We start from the raw sequence: 24,270 nt of genomic DNA on the forward strand, positions 1-24,270 counted from the left end.
GCTTGCGCGCGCCGCCCGGTAGTTCCGGTGCGGGGCCATCCCGCCCCTCCTTCCCCGAGCTGGGCCGGGCGCCGCCAGACGGGCGGCACTGCCGAGCCGAGCCGAGCCGAGCCTGCCGCCATGGCCCAGCCCGCCAGGCCCCCCGCCGGCTACCCCAGCCAGAACGGCGCCGGCCAGCAGCCCTACAGCAACGGTGAGCGCGGTGCCGGGCCGTCTCGGTGGCGGTAGAGGCCCGCGGGGCCCGGCCGCGGGGAAGGGGCCTGGGGGGGGGCGGGTGGCGGCTCCGGCCCTGCGGCGCTTCCCCAGGCCGCCCCGCGCCCGTTCTCCCTCGAGGGGCGGGGGCGCGGGGGAGGGGGCCGGTGCCCGCGTGCAGAGAGGAGGGGTGCTGGGTGCCGGGAGCGGCGCCGCCGGTGGCCGCGGGCGCTGCCGGTGCGTCGGCTGCTCGGCTGCCTGAGTTACAGCCCGTAGGAGCGGGCGGGGGCCGCGGCGACCCCGGGGACGGGCCTGCGTCCGGCTCCGGCCGTGCCCTCACCGCATCCCGGAGACCCCGAGGGGAAGCGCAACTGAATTGGGGAAAAAAAGGAGAAAGAGGCGGGTGGGGGTGGCTGAGCCCTGCCGTCACCCCGGGAGCGGCACCCGGCGGGGGCGCGTCCTCCGACAGCCTTACGGAGGCGAACGCAGAGCTGTTCAGCAGGCGAAATCCACCTTCAGCCTTTTTTCCTGACAGAAGCATCCCTGGGTACGTTTCTTTTGTGGGCTTCGCCTTATAAATTGATAAAAGTGCTTTTCCACCGCCTGCGCTAGGTACGGCGTGGGGCGCGAGTGGCGCTGCCCGTCACTGTACCCCGTGTCCCCGAGGGTGGCACGGCCGAGGCAGCGGCCTGAGCCTCTGACCCTTTGGAACGGAGCTGTACATGTGGCACCCTGGTTATCGCTGGCTGAGCGCAGGCTGCAGCCACGGGAATTTTTTATCTTGTCATTTGTGTAAAACCGATATTATCTTGTTCTTTGTGCTACGATCTGGGAAAGTCTTGATGACTTTCTTCCCCTCAAAATATATCTTTTTTTTAAAACAAGATATTGAAGGTGAAACTGAACAACTTACTGGCCAGCCTTTTAAGCTAGGGAGAAGGAAATACAAGGCGAGCCTCGTCTCTGTATCTGTTTTCTTTGCAAGTGTGGAAATCTGTGCTGTTGGAAGTATTTCCTGATTTCGCATATACAGACAGCACCCTCTGTACTTGGTGCCTTAATTATACACTTCTGTGTTTCAGTGGTTGTGCCGCATCATAAGCAATTCAGTTATAATGAGATCTTTTGATTTTTCTGCTTTATGCATGAGTAATTAAATGGTTTGACTTGTCTTCCCCCTCCTCCTTCACAGCGCACTTATTACTTTTCCTCAAAGTCATCTGCAAAATGGCATTTTACAAACAACTGTATAGGTGCTTATCGGGTCAAGAAAGTGGGAAGCGTTTGAATACAGTCTGAAGAGAGAGCCTCTATTCTGGAGAGCTTACGGTCTAAGCAGGGAATGTGCAAAGAGAACGTTAGCTAATGGAGTAATCGAGTGGGATGATTTACAGACTGTCGTCGCTTTCTGTTTGCTGATTCCCCTGTAGTCGGATTAAGCACATAATGGAAGTTCTGGAGAGGCAGTCGGAGGAGGAGGAATTTCAGGCTACCCGGCTGTCAGGTGTATGAAAAATAAAGAACTGAAATTGAGAGTTATGCAAATACAAGGTAATAAAATTAAACAGCTGTTATGGCATGCTAGAGATAAGGTTTGGGTTGCTGGCCTTTTGAATAAATTAGATTATTGAAGCGTGGACTGTTCTTAGCATTGTTTAAAATACTTGTCAAGAAGGTGCTGCGATCCTTGACCTTTAACAGTAAAACTAAAGCTTTTTAAAACAGTCTAGAGCATGCTGAGAGTACTGTTGTGATACTTGCAGTGGTCTATGAGGAAAGAAAGCTATCAACAGAATGATAAATTGTTATATAGCTGTCAGCTCTTCCTCTCAACTTGTTGCTTGCCTTCCTGTTTGGAGGTGGCTCCCCGAGCTGGCGTGCCCGGCGAAGGCAGGCGAGTGTCACAGCAGCACCCTGTGCTGACCGGGAAGTTGTTTAGCACGGAGCATCGGGTTGCTTAGCAACAACCTTCCTCTACTTCATTTGTGTTTTCCTTTTAATAGGACCAGTATTCTGCATTTATTTAACTGCAGGTTACTAATTTGCTTTCCACGTACTAGATCTGAAGTGCGAACAAGAAGGAGAAACAATTCTTTTAGACCTGTTTTGCTCTCCTCGTGTGGTATCTTAGCATGGCACTTTGAGGTCATGAGGTGCTTTAGCAGCTCTTTGGTTCGGTCAGCGCTCTGTGTGCTTGGAGACCCGTGGGTCCGAGTCAGCTGTAGTGGGCACTGGTGGTGACCGATCCCATGGCAGTTCCGCTGGGATGCAGCTTTTCAGCGTGTTTATCCTTGCATCTCCCTGGCTGTTGGAAAGGTTGTGGCTGGCGAAAGTGATGTACTAAATAACTGGCTTGGAGTAGGTGATGCTGAAATCCTGTATGGCAGAAAATAGGACTTGAATCCTAGCCTCCCGTGCTAATATTTTGACCTCTCATTTTATAAAACCATCAGGCAGCCTTCATACATGTTCTGGTGCTATTCCTGATCTCTCAGGAATGTTAAATGACCTTGTGTTCCTGTAGAGGTCGAGTAGGCGGCCTTTCTTGTATTACTAACTTATTTCTGCGCTGAGTGTCGGTGGTTTTGCTGCCGTGCAGGTGGTCTAGCTCTTCAGTCTGCGCTGAATTCCTTGTTAATTCCTGGCTTCACAGAACAGTGCAGGAAACCAGCAGCAGCATCTGGGGAAAGCTGGAGAGCCTATATGCTCTCTGATAGGCCTTGGTAAAGACGTCAGGCCAAGATGGGTACGTGGCAGCAGCAAAAGAGCAAGTTCTGAGGAGTCTTTGTGGACTGTGAAGCCCTTTGGAAAGGGTTTGCGCCCCTCAGTGCTGCTGCTTTAGTTTTGCTGGCAGCTTTACGCAGGCTTGTCTTGAAAACATGAACTGTGCGTAGGCTATCGAGACTTTTCATTGTGCTTCTGGCTTGAAAAATTAAAATTTGGAATGTCGTGCTGTGGTGAATTTGATTTTTAAAGCAAAGTGCAATAGAAAATATCAGGTCGGTCAGTTTTGGGTTTTGCCTCACTTCCATTGCTTTATCCTCAAACTTATCCCTCCAGCAGGGAAAAGAGTGCACAAGAGAGCAATCCAAGTACTCTGATTCCTGCTTGCACTACAGTGTCATGCTCAAATGTGAATCATTAATTAACAAATTAATTTGTATTTGTTCTGTATTTTTCGTACGGCTTATAGTGATGTTGTTATATCAGTGTACGTGGCGATGCAGCCTGGTATCACATAAGGATCCTTCATCGTTCTTAGAGTTAGCAAGTTTAATTTACAATGGATTATTGTAAATCTGTTGTTGAAAACCCATCCGATACACTGCAGGGTAATTTTTCAAGGTGAGTCATAATTGGTAGCAATTTGTGTTTGCAAGCTTTTTGTTTAGACACCATTGCTTTTAGAGAATTATTAATTACTAAGATTTATGAGCAGCATTGTAAGAACAGTAGGGTATAACCCGATTTCCTAACTGAACGATAAATAGCATATTGAGATTAATGGGTGGGGAATAATATGGTATGTACTTTTTCTGCACAAATAACGGAGGCAGTGAGGATGAGGTCACTGGCACTGGAGTACTGCCTTGGCTATGTAGTTAGTGTGGATACGTACGATATTCAGTGAAGTAACAGCTGTCTGTGAACCGCGGCCTAAGGCTTTCTAGGGAATGAGGAGCTGAATGACCAGTGCAGTATTTGTCCTAACTCAGTATTTCAATGTATTCTGTGTTTAGCTTAATTTATTGTCAGAAATGCCTGAGTTCAAAGTTATTTTAACTTGGAAATGCGAACTTCCCCACCTTTTGAAATTTAACTAGAATGCTTCAATAGGAAACCAGCTGTCTTTGTTTTAAAGTTACCTGAAATGCTGTGATTTCATTCTGGTGGCAGCTGTTTCCAGTACTTGTATGGTGAATATATATCCCCTCTCCAAACTAATCTCTCCGGCATGTTTTTGAAAATTTAAGTGGTTTCTGGTCTGGAAAATTAAGTGCTTTTGTTTATCTAGGTTCAAAAAAACTGTCCAAATCTTAACTAAGTCTGGAAATCTGGAAAATAGGACAGGGTTGCAAAGAACAGAATCTTTACACTGTGAGCGATCCTCATGAAGAGGATCTTTTCTGCTTTCAGATGTTTAATTGTGTATGTGGAATGTCTCCAGTATTCAAACTGTGTGTTTAGGGGAGTGGGGGGAGCCACAATGCGACTGGCTGAAATAAATGATACAACGTTGGAAAGCGGTTTAGTAATTTTTAAGGAGTCATGGCTGGCTGTGGCATGTGTTATCTAGTGTATTCTGCTCGGAAGAATTTTACTTGAAAATTTACAGTCTCCCTTCAGAATGTGCATTTTGCAGCAATGGTATGAACAACCTGTAGTAGTAACTTTTTTGATGGAGCTCTTACTGCACTGGAAATCTCACGGTATTCTGTATCTTTGTGTTCCAGTGTAAAGCACAAATCTGATGATGCTCTTGCCAGCGTTGTTTACTGTTCGGAGAGTTATTAATCTTTTTTCATTTTTTTTCTTCAGATGAGTAAAACTTAGTTTTACCAACCAACAAGTACATAAAAAGCACCATTAACCTATCCAGTTTTATTTCCCTGATTGGTGAATTATTTTATGATAAAATTACCCTTCATTCCATGTCCGTGACCAGTTGGCCGCTCGCATGAGCGTATGCGTATGAATAGTTCTCTTACTAAAATTAACGGCAGAAACTTTCATAGATTAACTCTGTCGCTTGAGGACTAGCGTGGTGACCTACGCTGAAACTAGCTTACGGGAAAGACACGAACAGCCAAAGTTTAAGTTGGTGTCAGTCGTCAGCTGAAACTGAGTTATTACGTAATGGATGCTTCCGCTTTCGGTCTGCTCACTTGTACTGCTGCCAGCTGTGTAGGAGAGCGCTCCTCGTTGCTCGGCTTGCTTTTGGGTGGTTCTGAAGATAGAAATAGTATCGTGTGTGAATTTCAGGCCAGGAGGATGGATTGCACTCAGGTACTGGAATGCTTAGTGGTTGCAAGGCTACTGTAAAAAAGAAAAAAAAAAAAAAGAAGAAGAAACAAAACAAAGATCTAGGTGTTGATAGAAATATACTACCAAATTTATGTCCCCTGCAGCAGTACTTCTGTCACTTACACCTGATTGTTTTAAAAAAAAAAAAAAAATGCTTAGAGACTAATAAAATCCTAAGGAACGAGATTCCCAGGAACATCTTTTGTTTTCAGAAGTGATACACAACACTGACTTGCTAAAAGGTTTATTGTTTTTTTTTCTTCCAGGTCCTGTTCAAAATCAGCTGATGCATTCATCAGATGGCCAGGGATATAGCCCTTCAGTTCCAGGATCATATTCGCATCAAACACTGGCGAAGGTTCCTCCCCATCAGTCTTCTGGACAGTATAACTATAGTGGCTCTCAGAATGTTTCTCAATTAAACAGTTATCAAGGACCTGGACAGACTCTCAATAGACCACCAGTGGCACCTTTACAACAGACAGGTCCTGTTCCACAAGTGCTGCTGCCTGCATTGCAAAACTCAGCAGCTCTATCATCTGCTGGTAGCTTTCCCCCTGGAGCTAGCCCACCAGTGCTTTCAAACTGGCAGTACGGCCAGACTCCTGCAAGTCAGCCAGCTGGGTCTCAAACAAGCCATTTGGCTCACGTGACGGGGACAGGGTCAGCTCAGCCACCGTCGTCGTTATCAGGAAATACAAATCCTCCAGGAACTTACCAATATGCTGCTTCTCCGGGAGGTCCTCTGCTTCAGAACAGCTATATGAAGCCAGGTAACCATAACTTTTTGATATTTTGCCAATACCCATTTCTCGGCATCCTTTTTAAAAAAGGAATATAGAATATACTCTGCAGCGGCATTTTGCTTGTGAAACAAGGCTGTCAAAGCAGGTATTTAGAGAAAACGCGCATCACAAATGCTGTGGTGGATTCTTTGGATTAGAAGTGGAAGTTCTGTGCGCAGGTCAGGCATTTCAGCTGGCTGAAGCAGGTAACTCCTGAATGGTGTCTCATTGTTTTGGGAAGGTGTTTGTGGGTAATGCTGTCTCTGCGACCTTCACCGTTCCTTGGGGCGGCTGTTGGAGCATTGGCATGCTTCAGCCAAGCGGGGACTTTGGGCCTTCACGGTTGGAAACTGTAGTCCTGTTTAGTGAGTGTGGTCTTTCGCAGTTTAAAACTTGTTAGCCTTCCTGTTAATCGCTTGATACAGGTAGTTCTCAGAACTGCCTCAGTCAGGTTGATGCAAATAACTTGAGCGCAGCCTGGAAAGAAAACTGAAAAGCATTCCGTGCCATTGAAATAGAGGCCAGTTGAATGGAAAGCTTCCTTCCTCCAAACTTGTAATTTTCACTATCTAATAATAATTGTCAGTCTTTAGAAAGTACTCTGAAAGCACGAGACGCAAAGAATTACCACTTCTGTTTCTGCTGCTTGCGTGCTGGTGTATGTGGTGGCAAAAATCTTTTCTAACACTAAATAGCTCTCTTATATAACTTGTGATTATTATGGAAACAAAGTTAATACTCAGGTTTCTCTTTGCCGAACTGCTGTTTGTTAGAGAGATTCTTCTAACCATCTTTCTGAGCATGCTAATAGGAGTCACGCAGAGAAAAATTTTAAATGTTAAAGCAAATACGTTTTTTCTTGTGAAATGCTTTTAGACTCATTAGAGATTTTTCTTGATGCTAGTTTTTTGTTATATGCCTGACTAATTTTGTTAGGCTATTCAAACTGTCTAAAGCTCACAGAATTTATGAAACTATTTCTGGTAGTTCATTGGAATAAACAATTAGTACTTTGGAATTAGTGAGCAAAATGATGAGAAATTTTGGGAAGTGGCATATGAAGTAAGAGCGAGTGTCTGGAATAGGAGAATTCTTATATCCTTTCAACGGTGAATCCTCCTGAGCAATTTCCCTGGTAGTTTTTTGTAGAACAATGATCGCTTTTAAAATGAATGTAGCTCATTTTGCTGATTGTGCTCATTCTTAGAACAAAGGTCTGCCAGCTCCCTGCCTGCATGGCCAACTTTGGACAGCCTCTTAGACACAATCTCTTCCAAGTTCTGTGATTGCAGTGTTGCCTGGATATAGCAATTATTAATTAGCTTTGCAGTATCAAACACTAAGTGAACAAACAGATAACTTCACTGGATGTGATCTCCCCCCCGCCCCCCTTCCTTTTTTTCTTTCCCTCCTCCCTTAAACGTGACCATACTGTGCAGGCTCATGAACTTGCATATTTTGTGTGGTGGGGAATTCGTCAGTACACTTTTGTGTATGGCTTACAGGCTTCTGTACTGTATTGAGACCTGGTGATACTGGACAATTTGCCCTTATCTTTTGAAAGGCTAACTTTGGTATTAAAACACATTGGTGTCTTCCTAGAGTGAAAGGGCAGTTCTACTGGCCTCTGGAATAATAGGGAACAAAGGGGTGGAACTGCTTTTAGGATTTGGCATTATTTGAAGGGAAGAAAAACTATTGGGTTTCTAAATGTCTTGGCTTCAGAAAGTCCTAGAATTTTAAAATAGAAGCAATTAAAAACTTTCCTGTGACTTTTAACATGGAGGGTTAAACATTTCAGAGCAAAACACCTCATACTCGCGCAGCAAGTTTATTCAAGCTGCACATTGCTGATGCTTTCCCAAGTGAAATCTTTTACCCAAGTAGTTTCAGTAGCCAGAGAATCTGTACATTGCTGTTTGGCATCAGATTATTGAAATGGAAGATGAGCATCTTGTCAGAAGGAATCTGGTTAGGCTCTTACTAGTTCATTATTCTCTGTCTACTATGGGGCTGTACTATAACTTTTTATAAAGTCCAGACATAGTAATTGAAGATGGGATGCTTTCTGTACCTCTTGAAATTCTTACTGACAATAGCATGACAGAAACAATCTGAGGTTGTGAAACCTTCTACATGCATGTTAGGATTTATGTATCTCATGCTGTTTATCATTTGAATAAGAGGTGTATTTAGAGTTCAATCTGTGTGTTTTTGTAACAAAACTTTTGTGATTTTTTTCAGCTGGGTTAAACTCGTCCTAAAAATTAATCTCTTTCCAGGATCTGCACCTCCACCAGTGACTCAGCCTTTAACTCCACTTCACCCTCCTCCAAGGCCACCTTTAGGACCTCCGCCCGTTGGTGGTCCACCTTTAAATAGGCCATCAACAGTGATAGCAGGACCACCTAATACACAGCCTCTGCTAAATTCAGCTGCAAATCGAGATGGTAAGAAATAATTTGCTCTTTTTGTTGAATTTTAACATTACAACTTGCTCTAATATGCAACCTTTAAAGTCAAGTAGTTTGTTCTATTAGACACTCAAGTAGTAAAATTGATACTAATACAGCATAATTTTATCTGAAAGGAGCAGGTAAGGACCTGGAAGGAAGTAAAATATTTCTTGTTGACAGTTGTTAATAAAATAAAAATAATTAACACTTCAAAATAGATTTCTAAGTGCTGTTTAATATGTTCATGTCTCCCATAGTTGCCATCTCTTTTTTTATTTTTAGTGCTCTAAAATGACATTGAAATTCTGATTTCTCTGCATCTTTGCTGTGGAGGACATAATCTGTGTATAACTTCCTGTATTGTTTCATTCTGCAGGGAAAGCTAAAATGTGAACCCTGCAATTCCTTGCCTGTTTACATAGCTGTACCTTATTCTTCCCTTCTGTTTAAAATCACTGAAACGCATATCTTGGATTTGTTCATTATCTGAAGGTTGTTAGCAGAGGCTGTTAAGCGTCAGCTGTTGAAGACAGATATCTGACTTTCTCTGTCTCCTGTGGGCCCTCCACAAATATGCCATTGTTTAAGAACTCATCAGGGCTCTGTATCAAACAGACCTGCAGTTGTATTGCATTTAGTGCCCATGCTAGATGGGGCCACGTGGTAGCTGGCCGTTTTATTTTTACATACATAGTTTGTTCTGTCAAAACTATTGGTTCCTTGCATGTTCAGATTAACAGTTTCTTGTAGCTGTGTGAGTACAAGAATAGTATATTCAGATTTAGCTTAGTTTTGAACATATGAAATGCATTAGAAACTGCTTTCGCTTAGAAAGTCTTTTCTTCATAATGAAGAGAAACATTTCCAGGGTCCTGAAGAAATGTTTAGTCTGTGAAGTAGGTTGACTGCTGCGTACTAGCAAGATTCAGCGTATAATAGAAGTTCCTTTCGTTGGGTCACCTTCGAAGATTTTAATGATGATAAAAAGTAAATTCAGTACCTCCTTCTCCTTAGCAATAGATAATTGGTTTTGTATGTTTAGACATAGTTAGCTTACAAAAAGCAGTCCTTTGGCAGCACTCTCAATTTCAAGGTCTTTCTTATCTCAGCTGGAATTTGTATGTTGACTGGTATGTGACCATATCAGAACTGTTGGTGTTTGGTGAACAGTAGTGGACTAAGTGTGTAAGTGAAGGGAATTTGGTGTTTCCATGAATTATCAGTGGAAAAAAGTTCTTCAAGGAACTCAGTACCTGAATTCCAAGGTACTTTGAAAACTGCAGCTAGCCTACAGACAGTTCCTCTGATGACGAGGAAGTGTCCCTGGACACTTTGCATATTAGCTTGGAAGTTATGATGAATACCTCATCTAATGTAATCTTAAAAGATCTTTCAACCCAAAGTGTAGGGACTTTTGTTTTCCATGAAAAAAAGATTGTGGGGTTTTATGAATGTCCTTTGTTGAGGTCATGTCAGCAGAGGAAGCGTGGGTGAGAAAGAGGCTAAGATGTATATTTAATTCAGTTTCGTCCTGGGACAGAAACAAAGTAGATCCAAACTATGCTACTCTTCATATTCATCCAGTAGATAGGATTTCTTTGCAGTTACCTCATTACAACTTCTTAGTAACTTGTGAAAATTTTTACTGGGACTGTCTTTCTTAATAGGCGATGCTACATCTGCTGCCAGTGATGGGTCTGTGGTCCAAAACAGCTATGATGCAATAGAAGGTGGTGGCCTCATGGGTAAGGCTTTGGAATTAAAAATGTTTACTATTACATAACTTTTTGTAAGAGTCCGGGGAAGATAGAAGTTTAGGCATTTATGTGCAAACATATATACTTGGTTCAATGTCTGTCTTGAAACTAAGTATGAAATTTGAAGCGTTGACAATTAGCGTGTCTTTGCCTGTAAGTATGGTAAAGCAGTTAAGAGCACTTTGCAAAATTAAGAGCAGTTATCAGTTGTTTACACTTAGAAACTAAACAACAAAAAGTCCTCCTGTTCTATTGATGCATTGAGCAAGCTGCAGTTCTTCAGCAATTAATTTTAAGTATTTGTCTACTCTGTGTCTAGCAACTCCACATCCTTCTCCTGCACCCCCAAATCTTAAGATGAATAGAAGTGTTGGGTATTCTTACCCTACCTTACCTCCTGGCTACCAAAATACTTCTCCACCCGGAGCACCAGGAATGCAAGCATCTGCTTTGCAATATCCAGATGGATCAAAACATTTCCACCAGGTAAGGATTGTCTGGTTTTTGTCTCAATACTACCCATGGTGCACGTGGGTAAAGAAAAGTGATGACTTGTGTGTGTTGTGCATGTATAGGGTGCTGCTTCTGTGGTTCACTGTTTGGTGCGCCATTTGTTAAAGATGAGAGATGTAGCCTGAAATTAATGCTTTTGCTGATGCCTTGGTATCAGTTTGGAAAAGCTGTGTGCCAGCTCTTCCTGAAGTGTTCTATCCTTGAATCTGTTCAGAATATTTCTCTTAAAACTTTCAGCTGCTTTTGGCATGTTTTTCTTCCCTCAGGTTGCTATTGTTAGCTGAAGTATTTGGTTTTTTCCCCTGAACTTTCAAAGCGAACTGACCAAGACTTTTGCCAGCTGAGCCTCTGTATTTCAAGAGCTTTGTAGCAAATGTATGCTAATTTTTACCTCTGTTATGTTACATGCCTAAATCCAAGTTTATGTAACAAGCAGTATTTCTAAATATATCATTGTAAGACAATGGCAGTTAATACAGAAACAAAACAAAATAACTGAAAGGGAAATATGTTTGCTTTTTAAATGAACTGTGAGTTTCATCCAAATAATTGGTGTTGATTTCTGAAATTTTATTTGACTCTAGCCTGCCCTGGGCCCTAATCACTTAACTGCATCTATGGGTGGCCTGAGTCTACAGCAAGAAGGATTAAGACCTGTGAATCTTCTTCAAGAAAGAAATATTCTTCCTACGACCCTCTTGAAGGCTCCTGTCCCAAACTTGCATGAAGACATCCAGAAGCTCAACTGTAATCCTGAGTAAGATTATCCCTTTACTATAATCCATCAAAATAAATAGAAGTATACATTCCTACTTGTAAACATAACCCTTCACGAAATATTTCCTTAATTTTGTGAGTGGTAAGTGGTTTAAACTTTGAAGTGAGGAAAATTATCTGTGTAGAAAGTATGAGGAAAAATACTTTGCTTGCAAGGCAGCTATAGACAGGTATCATACAAAAACTTTACAATATAGTTGGCAATGAGTATGACTGAGAGAAGATAAAATAGGAGTTAACTCACTTGAGTGAGGTACACCAAAAAGATTGTGAATGCAGAAACACGAGTGACCTCTGTATTGAAAGTAACCATTTAAAACAACGGAGTAAATGGAATGTCAAACAAGAGGCTGGCAGTTGGTTATTCAAGTAATCTCTCTGAGGAGACCAACCAAACTGCATATAACCAGGTGCTCCTGCTTTTCAAGACTTTTATGATAGATAAAGGAAATAACAGCATCTTTGTGAAGTTGTTCATACAAACAAGCTGGGCTGGATTTGCAAAAGTACTGTGCACATTTGCACTTTGGAAACCACTGAGTTCTGAAGTCTCTAGAAATGATTGTGGGGTTGTTTATATTTTTGTGTAGTTTTAAGACAACTTTTTAAACTTCACTGGTTCAGATTTGTATATAAGGCCACCTCAAAATGGTATTCCAAAATAACACTTAGTGTATAAAGATTTGGTGCAACTTCGAACAGTTAGGCTTAACTTTGACTTGAGTGACTAAAATGACACTCAGTTCTGTGTAAAGAGCCTGTGTATAAAACAACGTAAGAACTCAAAGTATGTACTGTGGGTCAAGCTCAGACTAAAACAGAATGATTTGACAGAGTTGGAGAAGATCCTTTATCTGGAAATGGAAATTCACCATCACCAGCTCTAGAAAAATATAAAGGATGCTCTGTACTACTGAAAAATCATCATTTTATTATCTGAAAGCCTCTGAAAATAACCCTTTGTCCTCCATGTAGGTTGTTCCGCTGTACCCTGACTAACATTCCTCAAACTCAGGCCTTATTGAATAAAGCCAAACTTCCTTTGGGGCTCCTGCTTCATCCTTTCAAAGACTTATCGGTATGACAAATATTCAAAACTTTAAATGCTGAAATATCAACAATGCCTTTAATAAAGTCCAGAGCTGGACAATGAATTATAAAAGAAGGTCAAGTATTTTGGCTAATCTTGGCCCAGAAAAATTACCTGGGTAACTGACATTTCCCTGTTCCATACAGATCACTGTAATTTTTCTGAATTTTTATTCCCTACCATTTTTAAACTTTCAAGCCTCACTTCTTAATCAAAAAAACCTCCTAAACCTCAAAAACCCAGAAGCTTAGAGGCAGCATAGCACTTGGACTGTGACAGAAGGCAACACATCTAAATTCCAGTATTGCTTAGATAGCTTTATCTTGTCATGTATCAGTTGTAGTTATTGATTTCCTATACCAAACCTAGTGCTAATTTCAAACTTAATTAAGAATTAACAAAGTTAAAGGGGTTTGGATGTCCTCAGATAGGCAGGAGACTGTGAATTTGGCAGTGCCTCTTTGAAACATTGTTATTTTTCACAATTTAAGTAATTTTTCAAAGATGTGGGGTTTCTTCTGACTTTTGATCTGTATTGGGTGTAGGACTTGGTCTTAAGCAATCAGTGTAAAATTCAAGACTTTAGAGGCTTGAAAAGGGAACCTACGCAGTCAAATAGGTTAGAGCTCAGTTCCGACCAGTCGTCTTATTAAGGAATTGTAGGGGTGCTGTGAGGATGCAGAAATACTTCTTCCTTCAACAAGTATGCTTTGACTAGCTAACCAGGAAGCCCTGTGTAGATAATGCTGTTTTCGTAGATGAATAGCTGTGGTGTGGTGATGCTTTAAAACAGGAAGCTTTTCTTTTCCAGCAATTGCCAGTGGTCACTTCAAGTACTATTGTGAGATGCCGTTCCTGCCGGACATACATTAACCCTTTTGTCAGCTTTCTAGACCAAAGGAGATGGAAATGCAATTTGTGCTATAGAGTGAATGATGGTAGGTTTTAAATGTGCTTATTGCTTTAAACTGTTAAGGTTTAACCTTTCCCACCTTGGCCTTTGAGACTGTAATATTGTTGGCCATATCACTACTAGGGTTTGTCATCAGTCATGCTGGGGCTGTGAGACATGAGGAATATTTCCCATGGGCAAAGACAGTGGTGTCACTAATCACGGAATCATAGAATGGTTTGGGTTGGAAGCGACCTTAAAGATCATCTGGCTCCAACCCCCATCCTTGAACACTTCCAGGGATGGGGCATCCACAGCTTCTCTGGGCAACCTGTTCCAGTGCCTCACCACCCTCATAGTGAAGAATTTCTTCCTTGCGTCTCATCTAAATCTATCTTTCATTTTAAAGCCGTTACCCCTTGTCCTATCACTACACGCCTTTGTAAAAAGTGACAGTGAGTCTGACACGGTCTCCCAAGATACCCTAGCAGATGATAAAGTAGCTGCCTTGCCTAGTAAGTTCTCCAAGAAGCATTGTCCAACAGGCACAAAAGAGTTGATGTAATTGTTTTAAAATGCAGCACTGCTAATATTAGTGTGAAGTAATAATATATAAACTTATCTGCATAGTTCCTGAAGAATTCATGTATAATCCTGTGACAAGAGTTTATGGAGAACCTCATAAAAGACCTGAAGTCCAGAATGCTACTATTGAGTTTATGGCTCCATCTGAATACATGGTAAGGCTTTATTTACTTTTAGTTGTTCTCTCCCTTTGTTTTATTTCCAGAGGGAAGTCAGAAAAGCCTTGTTATAGAGGATGCTTTCCAGCTGAGTAGAACAGTTCCTGCCTCAAGGAGGGTGTCTGAGAACTCTTGGGAAGAACTTCAGATAGTTCTTCATTTCTAAACATTTATGATGTCAGTGTTGTTCTGTATTCAGAATATGTAGGTGTTTGTAGGTCTTCTGGAAGAAAACTATAATTCTAGAATTACCCAATAGGAGACAGATGCATTCAGAAGTTTTAGCTGTCATCTGTGTGCTGTCTTAAGAGTTTAAACTTGCGGTGGAATGAATAAACCCAACCTAATAAATGTAATTTTGAAAATTAAAGGTAATCTTTTCTTTGCTCAGCTACGTCCACCTCAACCACCTGTGTACCTCTTTGTGTTCGATGTCTCTCATAATGCAATAGAGACAGGATACTTGAATACAGTCTGCCAGACCTTGTTAGACAATCTTGACTTGTAAGTACCTTTTTCTTAAATCCCCTATTTTCTTTCCTCTTATGAAACTTGTGATAGACATCAACATGCCAGTACTTCCTGTCTAGAAGAGAAATTTCCTAGTGTTGGCTAGCAATGGCCAATGTTGTATTAAAATGTAGCGTAAAGCTGTAGTCTTTTGCCCATCACAGCTGCACCGGTATAAAAGTAATTTTGAGGCTTGTTTCTCGGTCTGGCTCTTTCCTATCTGCTTCACCAATCCCAAGAAGGAATAAACATCATGTTTATGATGTCTTTTGAACTGTATTTTTTTAAAAGTTGAAATTTAGATAAGTATTTGCTGAAAGGAATGCATACATCTAATAAACTTTTCATAAAATACATGCTGTTTGAACTTCTGTAAATGCTGTTTGATATTTTGCAGCTTGTTTCTTCCTTTTCTTCCATTTCTTATTACCCTCTTAAAAAAAATCTCTTGAATGTCTGCTAGGTGACTCTACTATGAGCTCCTTTTTTGATTATTTTTTTTTTTTTTTTTCCTTCTCCGAAATGACTTAGTCAAGCTGTTGCAGCGTAGCTGTTAAGCTAACTACTTGGTAACAACCTTGGACAGGTGCAGTGGATGTTTTAAAGAAAAAAAAAAAAAAGCCTGCAGAAATGAAATTTCATCTTGCTGAACACCATATGTCTCATTTTTAGGCTTCCTGGGAACACTAGAACAAAAATAGGCTTCATAACATTTGACAGCACAATCCATTTCTACAGTCTTCAGGAAGGTCTCTCTCAGCCTCAGATGCTTATAGTTTCAGATATTGAAGGTATGCAGAAATACATTCTGTGATTAGTATCTACTAATGACTGCTGTTTTTGACAGCCTTTTAAAAGAATATATCTGCTGGGAGTTTCTAGATCAGATCATTAGTTTCTCTAGTAACGGCTTTAGAAGTGGCATAAGTCTATGTTCATTTATGAAGCCCCTGATGTCTGGGCTGTGGCTGTTCATGACTTAAAACATGAAGACAGCCTTCCTAACTTCGAGTTTAATTTGTACAATTATCTAGATTTCTTATGATCCCAAATACTGATGCTTGGTAAATTGCTATAGATTCTGTGGTGACTGATGCTTAGTGCTTGTTCTTCTGCCTTTAGTTTCCAGTCACCTTTCACTGTATGTCGTAGAGCAGGGCAGCATGAACACTAGAAAATCTTCGCTGTGTGTTTTTGCTTAGTAGTCTTGATTATCTTTCAACCCTGCTGATTGCCACTCTGACGTGGCATTCTAGCCACAGATGTGCTTATGAGGAAAAAAGAAACCCATGTAATTATGATTGAATGGGTTTACACACTGATACTGTATTCTTTTTTCAGTAGGTATAATAATGGTTGGCAAATACAATTGGGGAAGCTTGATGTGTTTTTAAAAAATGACTTAAATACTTTTTTTTCCTTTCAGATGTATTTATACCAATGCCAGAAAACTTATTAGTAAATTTAAATGAAAATAAAGAGGTAAGAACTACCTTAAATAACTGGTGACATTGATACGGTTTGAGAGATGCTTGATAATTTCTGGATTACTTAATGCTCTTTAACACCTACAGTTTAAATGCCAAGTTTGAGGTGGAAAAAAAAAGAGGTGTTTAAATTTTATCAATGTGACTGTAAACATTTGCCAACCTGAAACAAGATAATACTTGACCTTTGCCAAAGCTTTTTCTTTACTACCTTAATATTAGAAGTGTTAATACATGTTTATTTATGTTCAGCAATCAGTTCTATAAAGAAGAAAACTCCTGTGTCTTAATATTTTTGTTGTTCTCAATTGTAGCTAATTCAGGATCTGTTGAAGACCTTGCCACAGATGTTTACCAAGTCCCTGGAAACTCAGAGTGCTCTGGGGCCTGCATTACAGGCTGCCTTTAAACTGATGTCCCCCACTGGAGGTAGGATCTCTGTCTTCCAGACACAGCTTCCATCTGTGGGAATGGGAGCACTGAAGTCACGAGAAGAGCCAAACCAAAGAGCAACTGCAAAGGTTAGAAAAGCAAAAAGGTTGAGAGAACTGACTACCCTGTTCTGTACATGTAGGTGGTTCTGGAATTGCCTGTTATGTGTTAATTTTGTGGTTCTCTTGTTGAGCTAACCGTCCTTTGTTAAAGCAGTAGAAAGAACAAAAAAAAAAAAACAACCCAAGCCCTATAAACACAGATTAATGATCTGATTTTTTTTTAAGATATCACTGTAATCAGTGATGGAGAATCAATTATTAGTGTCCCTGAAAACAGGCAATAAATGTGCTAATCTATTTGAATACTCCATTGTATTAACAGGACATACACCTGACACCATCGACTGATTTTTACAAGAAGTTAGCCTTGGACTGCTCAGGGCAACAGGTTGCAGTCGATTTATTTCTTCTTAGTGGACAATATTCTGATTTGGCTTCTCTAGGTAAGTCATATTAGCTGTTTTGGGGCGTGTAACTCTTGTACTTTTGGCAAATACATAGAATCTACATTAACATTTAGAATATGAACCTGATTTTAATGTGTGTCAAGATGCAAATTCGTCCTTGATGAGCAGTGACAGCGAATAGAATGTAATTTTTCAGTCTTTCCTGATTTAAACTAGCTGTTTTCATATTCTCCCTTGGTGAGTCAGGATTCTTGTGATCCTGGTATAAGTGGCTGAAATACCTTCCTTCTTTTATGCCTTTTAACCATCAGTGTAAACATCTTTAGAGTAAGCTTCCATAGCATTTTCATTATTTTCTTCTCCATTTAACCCCACTTTCAAGTGACAAAGTACCTGTAATTTCAGGCCAATGGAAAATTATTTCACATCTGAAACTACATGCATACTTGAACATATAGTTGTGTTACGTCTATGTCTCTGTATGCAGGTCTATAACTGTGTAACAGAGCTATCTGTGTGTGTGAACAGTTTAATAATTAAAGGGAATGTTGCATTCAACTGGTATATTTAAAGACGACAGCAGCAACAGTCTGCACTCTGCCAATGTATGTTGGTTTTGTTCCAGGTTGTATATCAAGGTATTCTGCAGGTAGCGTCTATTACTACCAGTCTTACCATCATAAACACAACCCTGTCCAGGTGGAGAAATTGCAAAAAGAACTGAAACGATATTTAACTAGAAAGATTGGGTTTGAGGCTGTCATGAGAATAAGATGCACCAAAGGTTTGAACACAGTTTTTTGGAATGGGGGGCGGGGGGGAAGTGGGCGTTTGCTGTTATTTGGGAGTGTTTTGGTTGGTATTTTGGCTGTTATGTAAGCTTAAATGGTTAAAAGACAAAGATGAGAAAAGTAAAGTTCAGTACCAGGAATCAAACCATTTATTACAGACTGTATCTGCAGTATCTTTACTGGCATATGAGTTCCATTTTTACAATGGTTAAAACTGGAAATGTTGTTGGACTGCTATTTTAACAAGGGACTGTTTTTATAGTCTAGAGACTTACTACTATTCTGCATTGATTTGACTTCCAAATTCCTGCTTTCTGCTAGGCTTTGTCGATTCTATGGATTAGTTGTCTATTTGGATATTTACCTTTCCTGAAGATACTTTATTTCATTGAGAAGGATCTTAGCATTCTGATACAGAGACATCTAACAGTGATGGCAGATGTGTAAATAGTGTCTGTACTCCACGACTACAAAACCAAAATTGATTCAATACAATGCTTATCTTGTAGGTCTTTCCATTCATACTTTCCACGGGAACTTCTTTGTACGATCTACGGACTTGTTGTCATTACCCAACGTAAACCCAGATGCGGGATACGCTGTGCAAATGTCAGTGGAAGAGAGTCTTACTGATATGCAAGTTGTTTCTTTTCAGTCAGCTCTCCTGTACACATCCAGCAAAGGTAAGATATACAGGTAGCGTTAGCTGCATGAACAGTACAGTATTCAGACAAGTCTTCTTGTGTCCGTTTATCAGCTGCAATTCAGTTGCAGTAAGTAACACGAACTATTTTATCTAATATCAAGATCACAGCTGTGATGTGTTACTGCTTGTTGTTGATGTTATTGCTTCTTTCAGACCAAGAAATTTCTTGGGAAACTTAGTTCTGGTCTGAAAATAGGTAGATTTAACCCAGAAACTGAGAACTAACAGTTTTTAAAAGCTACTGGAAATGGCCTGATTCACCACTTGTATGATACATTAGATTAAATCTTAAATTATTTTGCTATTGAGTAAACAGTGGCATTTCTTGTATTGTTTCATAAAATAAAAGCTATGTTTGGAGATTACAGTTTTCTTTTCTTACAGGTGAAAGACGAATTCGTGTCCACACTATGTGCTTACCTGTTGTAACATCACTGAGTGACGTCTACCTAGGGGCAGATGTACAAGCCATCACCGGGCTGTTAGCCAATATGGGTAAGCATGATACGAGCTTGTTTGGATATGTATGGACGATATCCCTAAAGCTCTGAGCAGTAATCCTCTGGGAAGTAACATTAGAAGAAAAGATTCTCTCTTTCTAAGAGTGCTTTCTAAGTTGCAAACCAAAGAGGTTGTTTTTTTTTTTTAATGCTTGGCTTAGGTAAAGTATCAGTATAGTTGTATGTAGTCACCTGGACTTAGTCTTAGTCTGGTGCGTCATCATGGGCCCCTGGCTTTTTTTCTGAATCACTTGTCTTGACTTCCTCTATAGTGTAACAAAAGCTTATTAAGATGCATGGAAGTATATGTTAAAATGAGAAAAGTTAACGTATGTGAGACTATTTCTACCAAGCGAGGAAAAGCCTTTTATTTGAGCTTTGTACTCTCCTTTTAGCTGTGGACCGATCAGTTTCTGCTACCTTGAGCGATGCTCGGGACGCCCTGGTCAATGCAGTGATAGATTCTTTATCTGCTTACCGTTCATCAGTCCTAAGCATTCAACAGCCTGGTCTCATGGCCCCCTACTCACTACGGCTCTTTCCGCTTTATGTACTGGCACTCTTAAAACAGGTAAGAGTTAAAAGGAAACTGTGCAAGAGGATGATTGTCTGTTTGGCATGTCAACCTGAAGTAAAAGGATGTTTCTTTGATGTACAAAGTAGCATCTATCTACTCTTTAGTATTTTTGTAGGACTCAAAATTGAGAAGTTTCTTGATTTAGATAGTTTAATAAAACCAGTCTTCCTGCAATTTACCATTAGAGTACTGAGATACTTTGCAGATTTGAGAACGGTCCTTCTTGCACAGATAAAGCTCTCAAGACAACAGCTCCAGTGCTCTGCACCCCAGATTTGGATGACTTGAAAGGTCAATGTTGAACAAAGCCTATTTAATTGCTCTCAGACCTGGTAAAATGAGACATGATTTTACAGGTGAATGTGTGTTTTTTATCTTGGAGTCTGTTATTTTATGTTATGAAAAATGGAGGGATTTGGAGAATTTTATGGAGCATATGTATCTGGGTAATAATGAACGGGCCTTCTGCTCTTACCTGCAGAGGAGAAGCAACAGGGGATAGAGAAGATGTTTAAAGAATATCACTAAGGAGAATGACCTAGGTGAGAAGTGGGAGTTTAGAAGTGTGTATAAAACCAAAAGTATAACTGGTATATGCAAGGGAATAGGAAAATACTAAAGACACTGACTAGTCTAGAGAATGTGGAAGGGTACTGGTAGAGTGTTTTTTCAATAATCTAATTTTTGTGCATTTCTGGAAATGTAGATCCACACAGCAGTTCAGTGTGTATTAAGAGAGCTGGCTGTCTGGCAAAGAGGTAGTTGGCTGGCTGTTCTTGCAAAAGGTTTAAAACATTTCACAATATTTGCTCAATATAAGTATTTTTTAATGGGATTTCCCTAAACTTATAGTAGAAGTCATTTTAAGTAACAAGCTGCCTTTCTGTTGTAGAGAGAATTTTGATTCATACCTCTTGATAAGGAATTAACCAGCATCTTGCTACTAGCATGTTCATAATGAATTTGAGCTTTTTCATGTAGAAGACGCTGTAACTGTTTGACGCAGTCAAGTGGGAGGAGTGAGCCCTTGTTTCAGCTATAGCTGGGTTTTTTGGTTTTGTTTTGGTTTTGTTTTTTTTTTTTGTCCCAACAAGCCAAGACTATATCTTTATTGTAAATCTGGAATTACCTAAGATTCTGTACATTGAAGCCAATTGTAAACTGCTCCAATATTTATTCTTTTAAATTCCATCAAGTAGCATTTTGAGCATGTTAGAAGAGAAATATTTTGAGATGCTTTCATCTCAGCTGTAGTGCTCACTAGAAAGGATTGATGGTGCAAGGTCATGGTAAGTTCTAGAACCCAGAAATGGGAATAAGGAGAATTGTATGATTTGTATGTGAAACACTGAAGAGAACTATGGAGAAGTAAAATAGCAGTGGTAAAGTACTATATTTTGCCGAAATACTTATGGCTCGACTCGAAGACTTTTAAATAAGTTAGAAATAAACAATAGATGGTGTGCTAAATTCAGCTTATCTCCCTTTGCTTTCACGGTCAAATTAAATGCCTGATTGTTTGCAGAAAGCATTTCAAACTGGGACAAACGCACGTTTAGATGAACGCATTTTTACCATGTGTCAAGTGAAAAACCAGCCCCTCGTTTACCTCATGCTTATGACACATCCCAGTCTGTACAGAGTTGATAACCTCACAGATGAGGTGAGTATTTGCATTGCTACATGATCTGTTTGTCTGGTCCCAAAGATTTGTATGATATGAAAATAAATTTGTGTTAAAAATCTCAAAAGTTTTCCACATTAAAGCTGCATAGCTAAAATTTACTGTTTCGTATTTTCCCATTTGTTGCATTTATGCATTTGTTATTTGGGATTGGATTGATGACTTCTGGAGAGCAGCTGTGCTCTGGCTATGGATGGCCGCAGAAGGATTTTTCTAACTTATTTCACTTTTTGCCTTGTGTCATTATCTTGCGCTATAAATTACACGTACGTAAAGACAGTGTAACATATGTTTTAACTTTTTGTCCCTCTGTAGCTTCCATGAACAGTGAGAGAATATTTACGTAAAAGCCTGAATAATTTTAGAAATCACATCCTTTGTACATAGCAAATCTGATATTCTAGTTCTAGAACTAATTAACTAAGATTAAGTTGATGAAGTACACCCTCTCTAAAGAAAATATTAAGAAATTTATTAGTAAATTATGCACTTGAAGTATGAATTGAACTAAACTGAGGAAAAGGGTTCAGCTTCAGTACTCAGTGTAATACATCCTATTTTTATTTAACCTTCTGTTCTTGTGCCTGTTTCAATGCATCAAGATGTGAACCACTGTTTTTCTTTTTGCTTTTTCCTTTAGGGAGCTCTTAACATAAATGATAGAACTATACCTCAGCCACCCATTCTCCAGCTGTCAGTGGAGAAGTTGAGTAGGGATGGTGCTTACCTTATGGATGCTGGCTCTGTAAGTTGTGTGGTGGTGGTGATTTTAAAAAGTATCCCAATTTACTTGACAGGTTCTTTCTGAGAACTCAAAATGTGTAGGAGACTGCTGAAGTGTTGTTTTGCGTTGAATTAATGCTGTTATTGCTGGTATCTTTCAGGTGCTGTTTCTGTGGGTTGGGAAGAACTGTGGGCAGAGCTTTATCAGCCAGGTCCTTGGAGTTCCAAATTACGGCTCAATACCACAGAATATGGTACGTGCTTGCTTTGCTGTACATCAGTCGTACAGTGCCGCCAGAATATTATTTTCACAAGAACTAAAATACTACTATTCAAATACTGGCCCTCTAGTTATTCACCATAAATCCAGATTCAGGGAAAGAAATAATTTCAATTACTCTCTGGGAGTTTCTCCAGGCTAAAACTTCATAGATCTTCCCAAGAAAGCACAGTAAGAAGAGACTGGCAATGATTAAGTTCTCAGAACTGTGGGAGCAGACTGAGAATACATGGGAATAGTAGAGACAGTGGGTTAGTGGGACATCCTTCGGTTTCTGCAATAAAACAGCTATCGATCACAGCTCAGTCATCACCATTCTGATAGCCAATTGCTTATACCAGTCTAGTACACTTGACTGTTTCAAGCCCTTTCAAAGGAGACTAAACTGAAACTATACCTCACAAAACGTATCTGTCTGGGTTTCCTTTATACCTGATTAAGAGAGAGTTCGGCTATTTTAAGTGTTCCTTTTACTGTTGGTTTTTTTTTTCTGAAAAATATCATGTCTGTATTAATGATACCCTTTGCCTCTTAGGCGCATCTCCCAGAACTTGAAACTGCAGAATCCATCAGAACAATAGCTTTCATTTCTTGGCTGAGAGAACAGAGACCTTTCTTTCCTATACTATATATAATAAAGTAAGTGGTTTTTAACAGTCTTTGTGCTTCTTTCGGGGCCTCTTAACAATACATATCTTGATATCATATACCGAACTTTCTTAATGGAAGTTTTAACAATGGTGCATGCTGTACCTAACAGATTTGACAACAGATATGACGCATTATGAGTTGTCTCCAATGATAATTTCCACAGACTAAAAAAGACTAAATGTCACAGAACAATCTGTAGTTAATGGCAGGTAAATGAAGTAAATGCTGATAAGTGCATTTTTTGGGATTAATCACAAGGGCTATTTGAGATCCTCTTTTCATATGTCCTTAAGCTGTTGAAATATCTTGCCACTTGACCTGTAACTTTATTAATGCATTGCACTGTAGATCTTGGCGAATATTTATTTCACTCAAATGCTTATATTTTCATTTTTAAGGGATGACAGTCCATTGAAATCAAGTTTTCTGCAAAATATGATTGAAGACAGAACAGAATCAGCCTTATCATACTATGAATTCCTCCTTCATATACAGCAGCAAGTGAATAAATGAAACACTAGCCTGTGGCTCACTTCTTTAAGGAAAGATTTTGCAGTAAAGAACGATTGTGCTTGTAATGTCTTCATTAAATCTGTGGCCTGAGGCAGTTGATGAGAAGCTCTCACTGTGATTTCAACAAACTAAAGCAAATAAAGGACCACATCTGAGAATCAAATGTGCAACTACATAATATTGTACCTTAAAAAAAAAAATCAAACTATTGGAACTGGTTGAGCACCTTTAATTTGCTGCAAATCATGTTTTTACTGTAAGCAGTTGCAGCATGAAGTACATTTACAAAGGCAATACTGAAAAGGTGAAATACATTTTGTAAAATAAAGAGTTCTTTGTTGTTCAAAATGTATATTTCTGTAACTCTTTGCGTTTGTTTTGGTTTTTTTTTTTTTGCTGCTAGATATAAAACCTCACAATACTGATCATGATTTGCAGGGAAATTCTTTCTAAGTGCATCCAGTGATTACAGACAGAGCATCTCAATGTTCAACTTAATGCTTAAAGTAGCAATGAAACAACTGTTCATTGTGAAACGAACAAATACTTTATGAAGCTTAGAATCCAGTGCTTGGATTGGATTATGGCTAATAGGACTAAGGTAAGCTTAACCCAGACAAGATGGCTGAATTTGTTAGAGCTTCTAATAAGTCAGTATTCTAATTAAAAAATAGAGTGGAGAGGAGCGGGCCCTGTATAAGACACATTTTAAAAAGT

The 24,270-nt window shown here is 39.9% G+C and overlaps 1 protein-coding gene across 6 annotated transcripts; it reads left to right on the plus strand.

The window, feature by feature from the left end:
• Positions 1 to 8: 8 nt before the first annotated feature.
• SEC24A (SEC24 homolog A, COPII component) lies at positions 9 to 23,979 on the plus strand. 6 transcript variants are annotated; one of them, XM_087754216.1, is made up of 24 exons: positions 1,656 to 1,743; positions 3,386 to 3,537; positions 5,484 to 5,990; positions 8,285 to 8,452; positions 10,126 to 10,203; positions 10,535 to 10,701; positions 11,313 to 11,485; positions 12,481 to 12,583; positions 13,407 to 13,533; positions 14,118 to 14,227; positions 14,622 to 14,734; positions 15,413 to 15,531; positions 16,167 to 16,222; positions 16,542 to 16,748; positions 17,044 to 17,164; positions 17,754 to 17,912; positions 18,429 to 18,602; positions 19,010 to 19,120; positions 19,521 to 19,696; positions 21,228 to 21,365; positions 22,027 to 22,131; positions 22,271 to 22,363; positions 22,925 to 23,028; positions 23,439 to 23,979. In XM_087754216.1, the coding sequence occupies exons 3-24, from the start codon at positions 5,504 to 5,506 to the stop codon at positions 23,551 to 23,553; spliced, it is 3,204 nt and encodes a 1,067-aa protein (XP_087610342.1). In that variant the 5' UTR covers positions 1,656 to 1,743; positions 3,386 to 3,537; positions 5,484 to 5,503; the 3' UTR covers positions 23,554 to 23,979. The 6 variants fall into 6 exon arrangements, 4 of the variants coding, with proteins under 4 accessions (XP_087610344.1, XP_087610341.1, XP_087610343.1 ...); XM_087754215.1 differs by lacking the exons at positions 1,656 to 1,743; positions 3,386 to 3,537 and adding an exon at positions 10 to 193; XM_087754217.1 differs by lacking the exons at positions 1,656 to 1,743; positions 3,386 to 3,537 and adding an exon at positions 376 to 739.
• The last annotated feature ends 291 nt before the right edge of the window (positions 23,980 to 24,270 follow it).

This window comes from Nipponia nippon, unplaced genomic scaffold (assembly GCF_047370975.1).
Source record: "Nipponia nippon isolate SJK-2023a ecotype South Korea unplaced genomic scaffold, ASM4737097v1 scaffold_17, whole genome shotgun sequence".
Lineage (NCBI taxonomy): Eukaryota > Metazoa > Chordata > Aves > Pelecaniformes > Threskiornithidae > Nipponia > Nipponia nippon.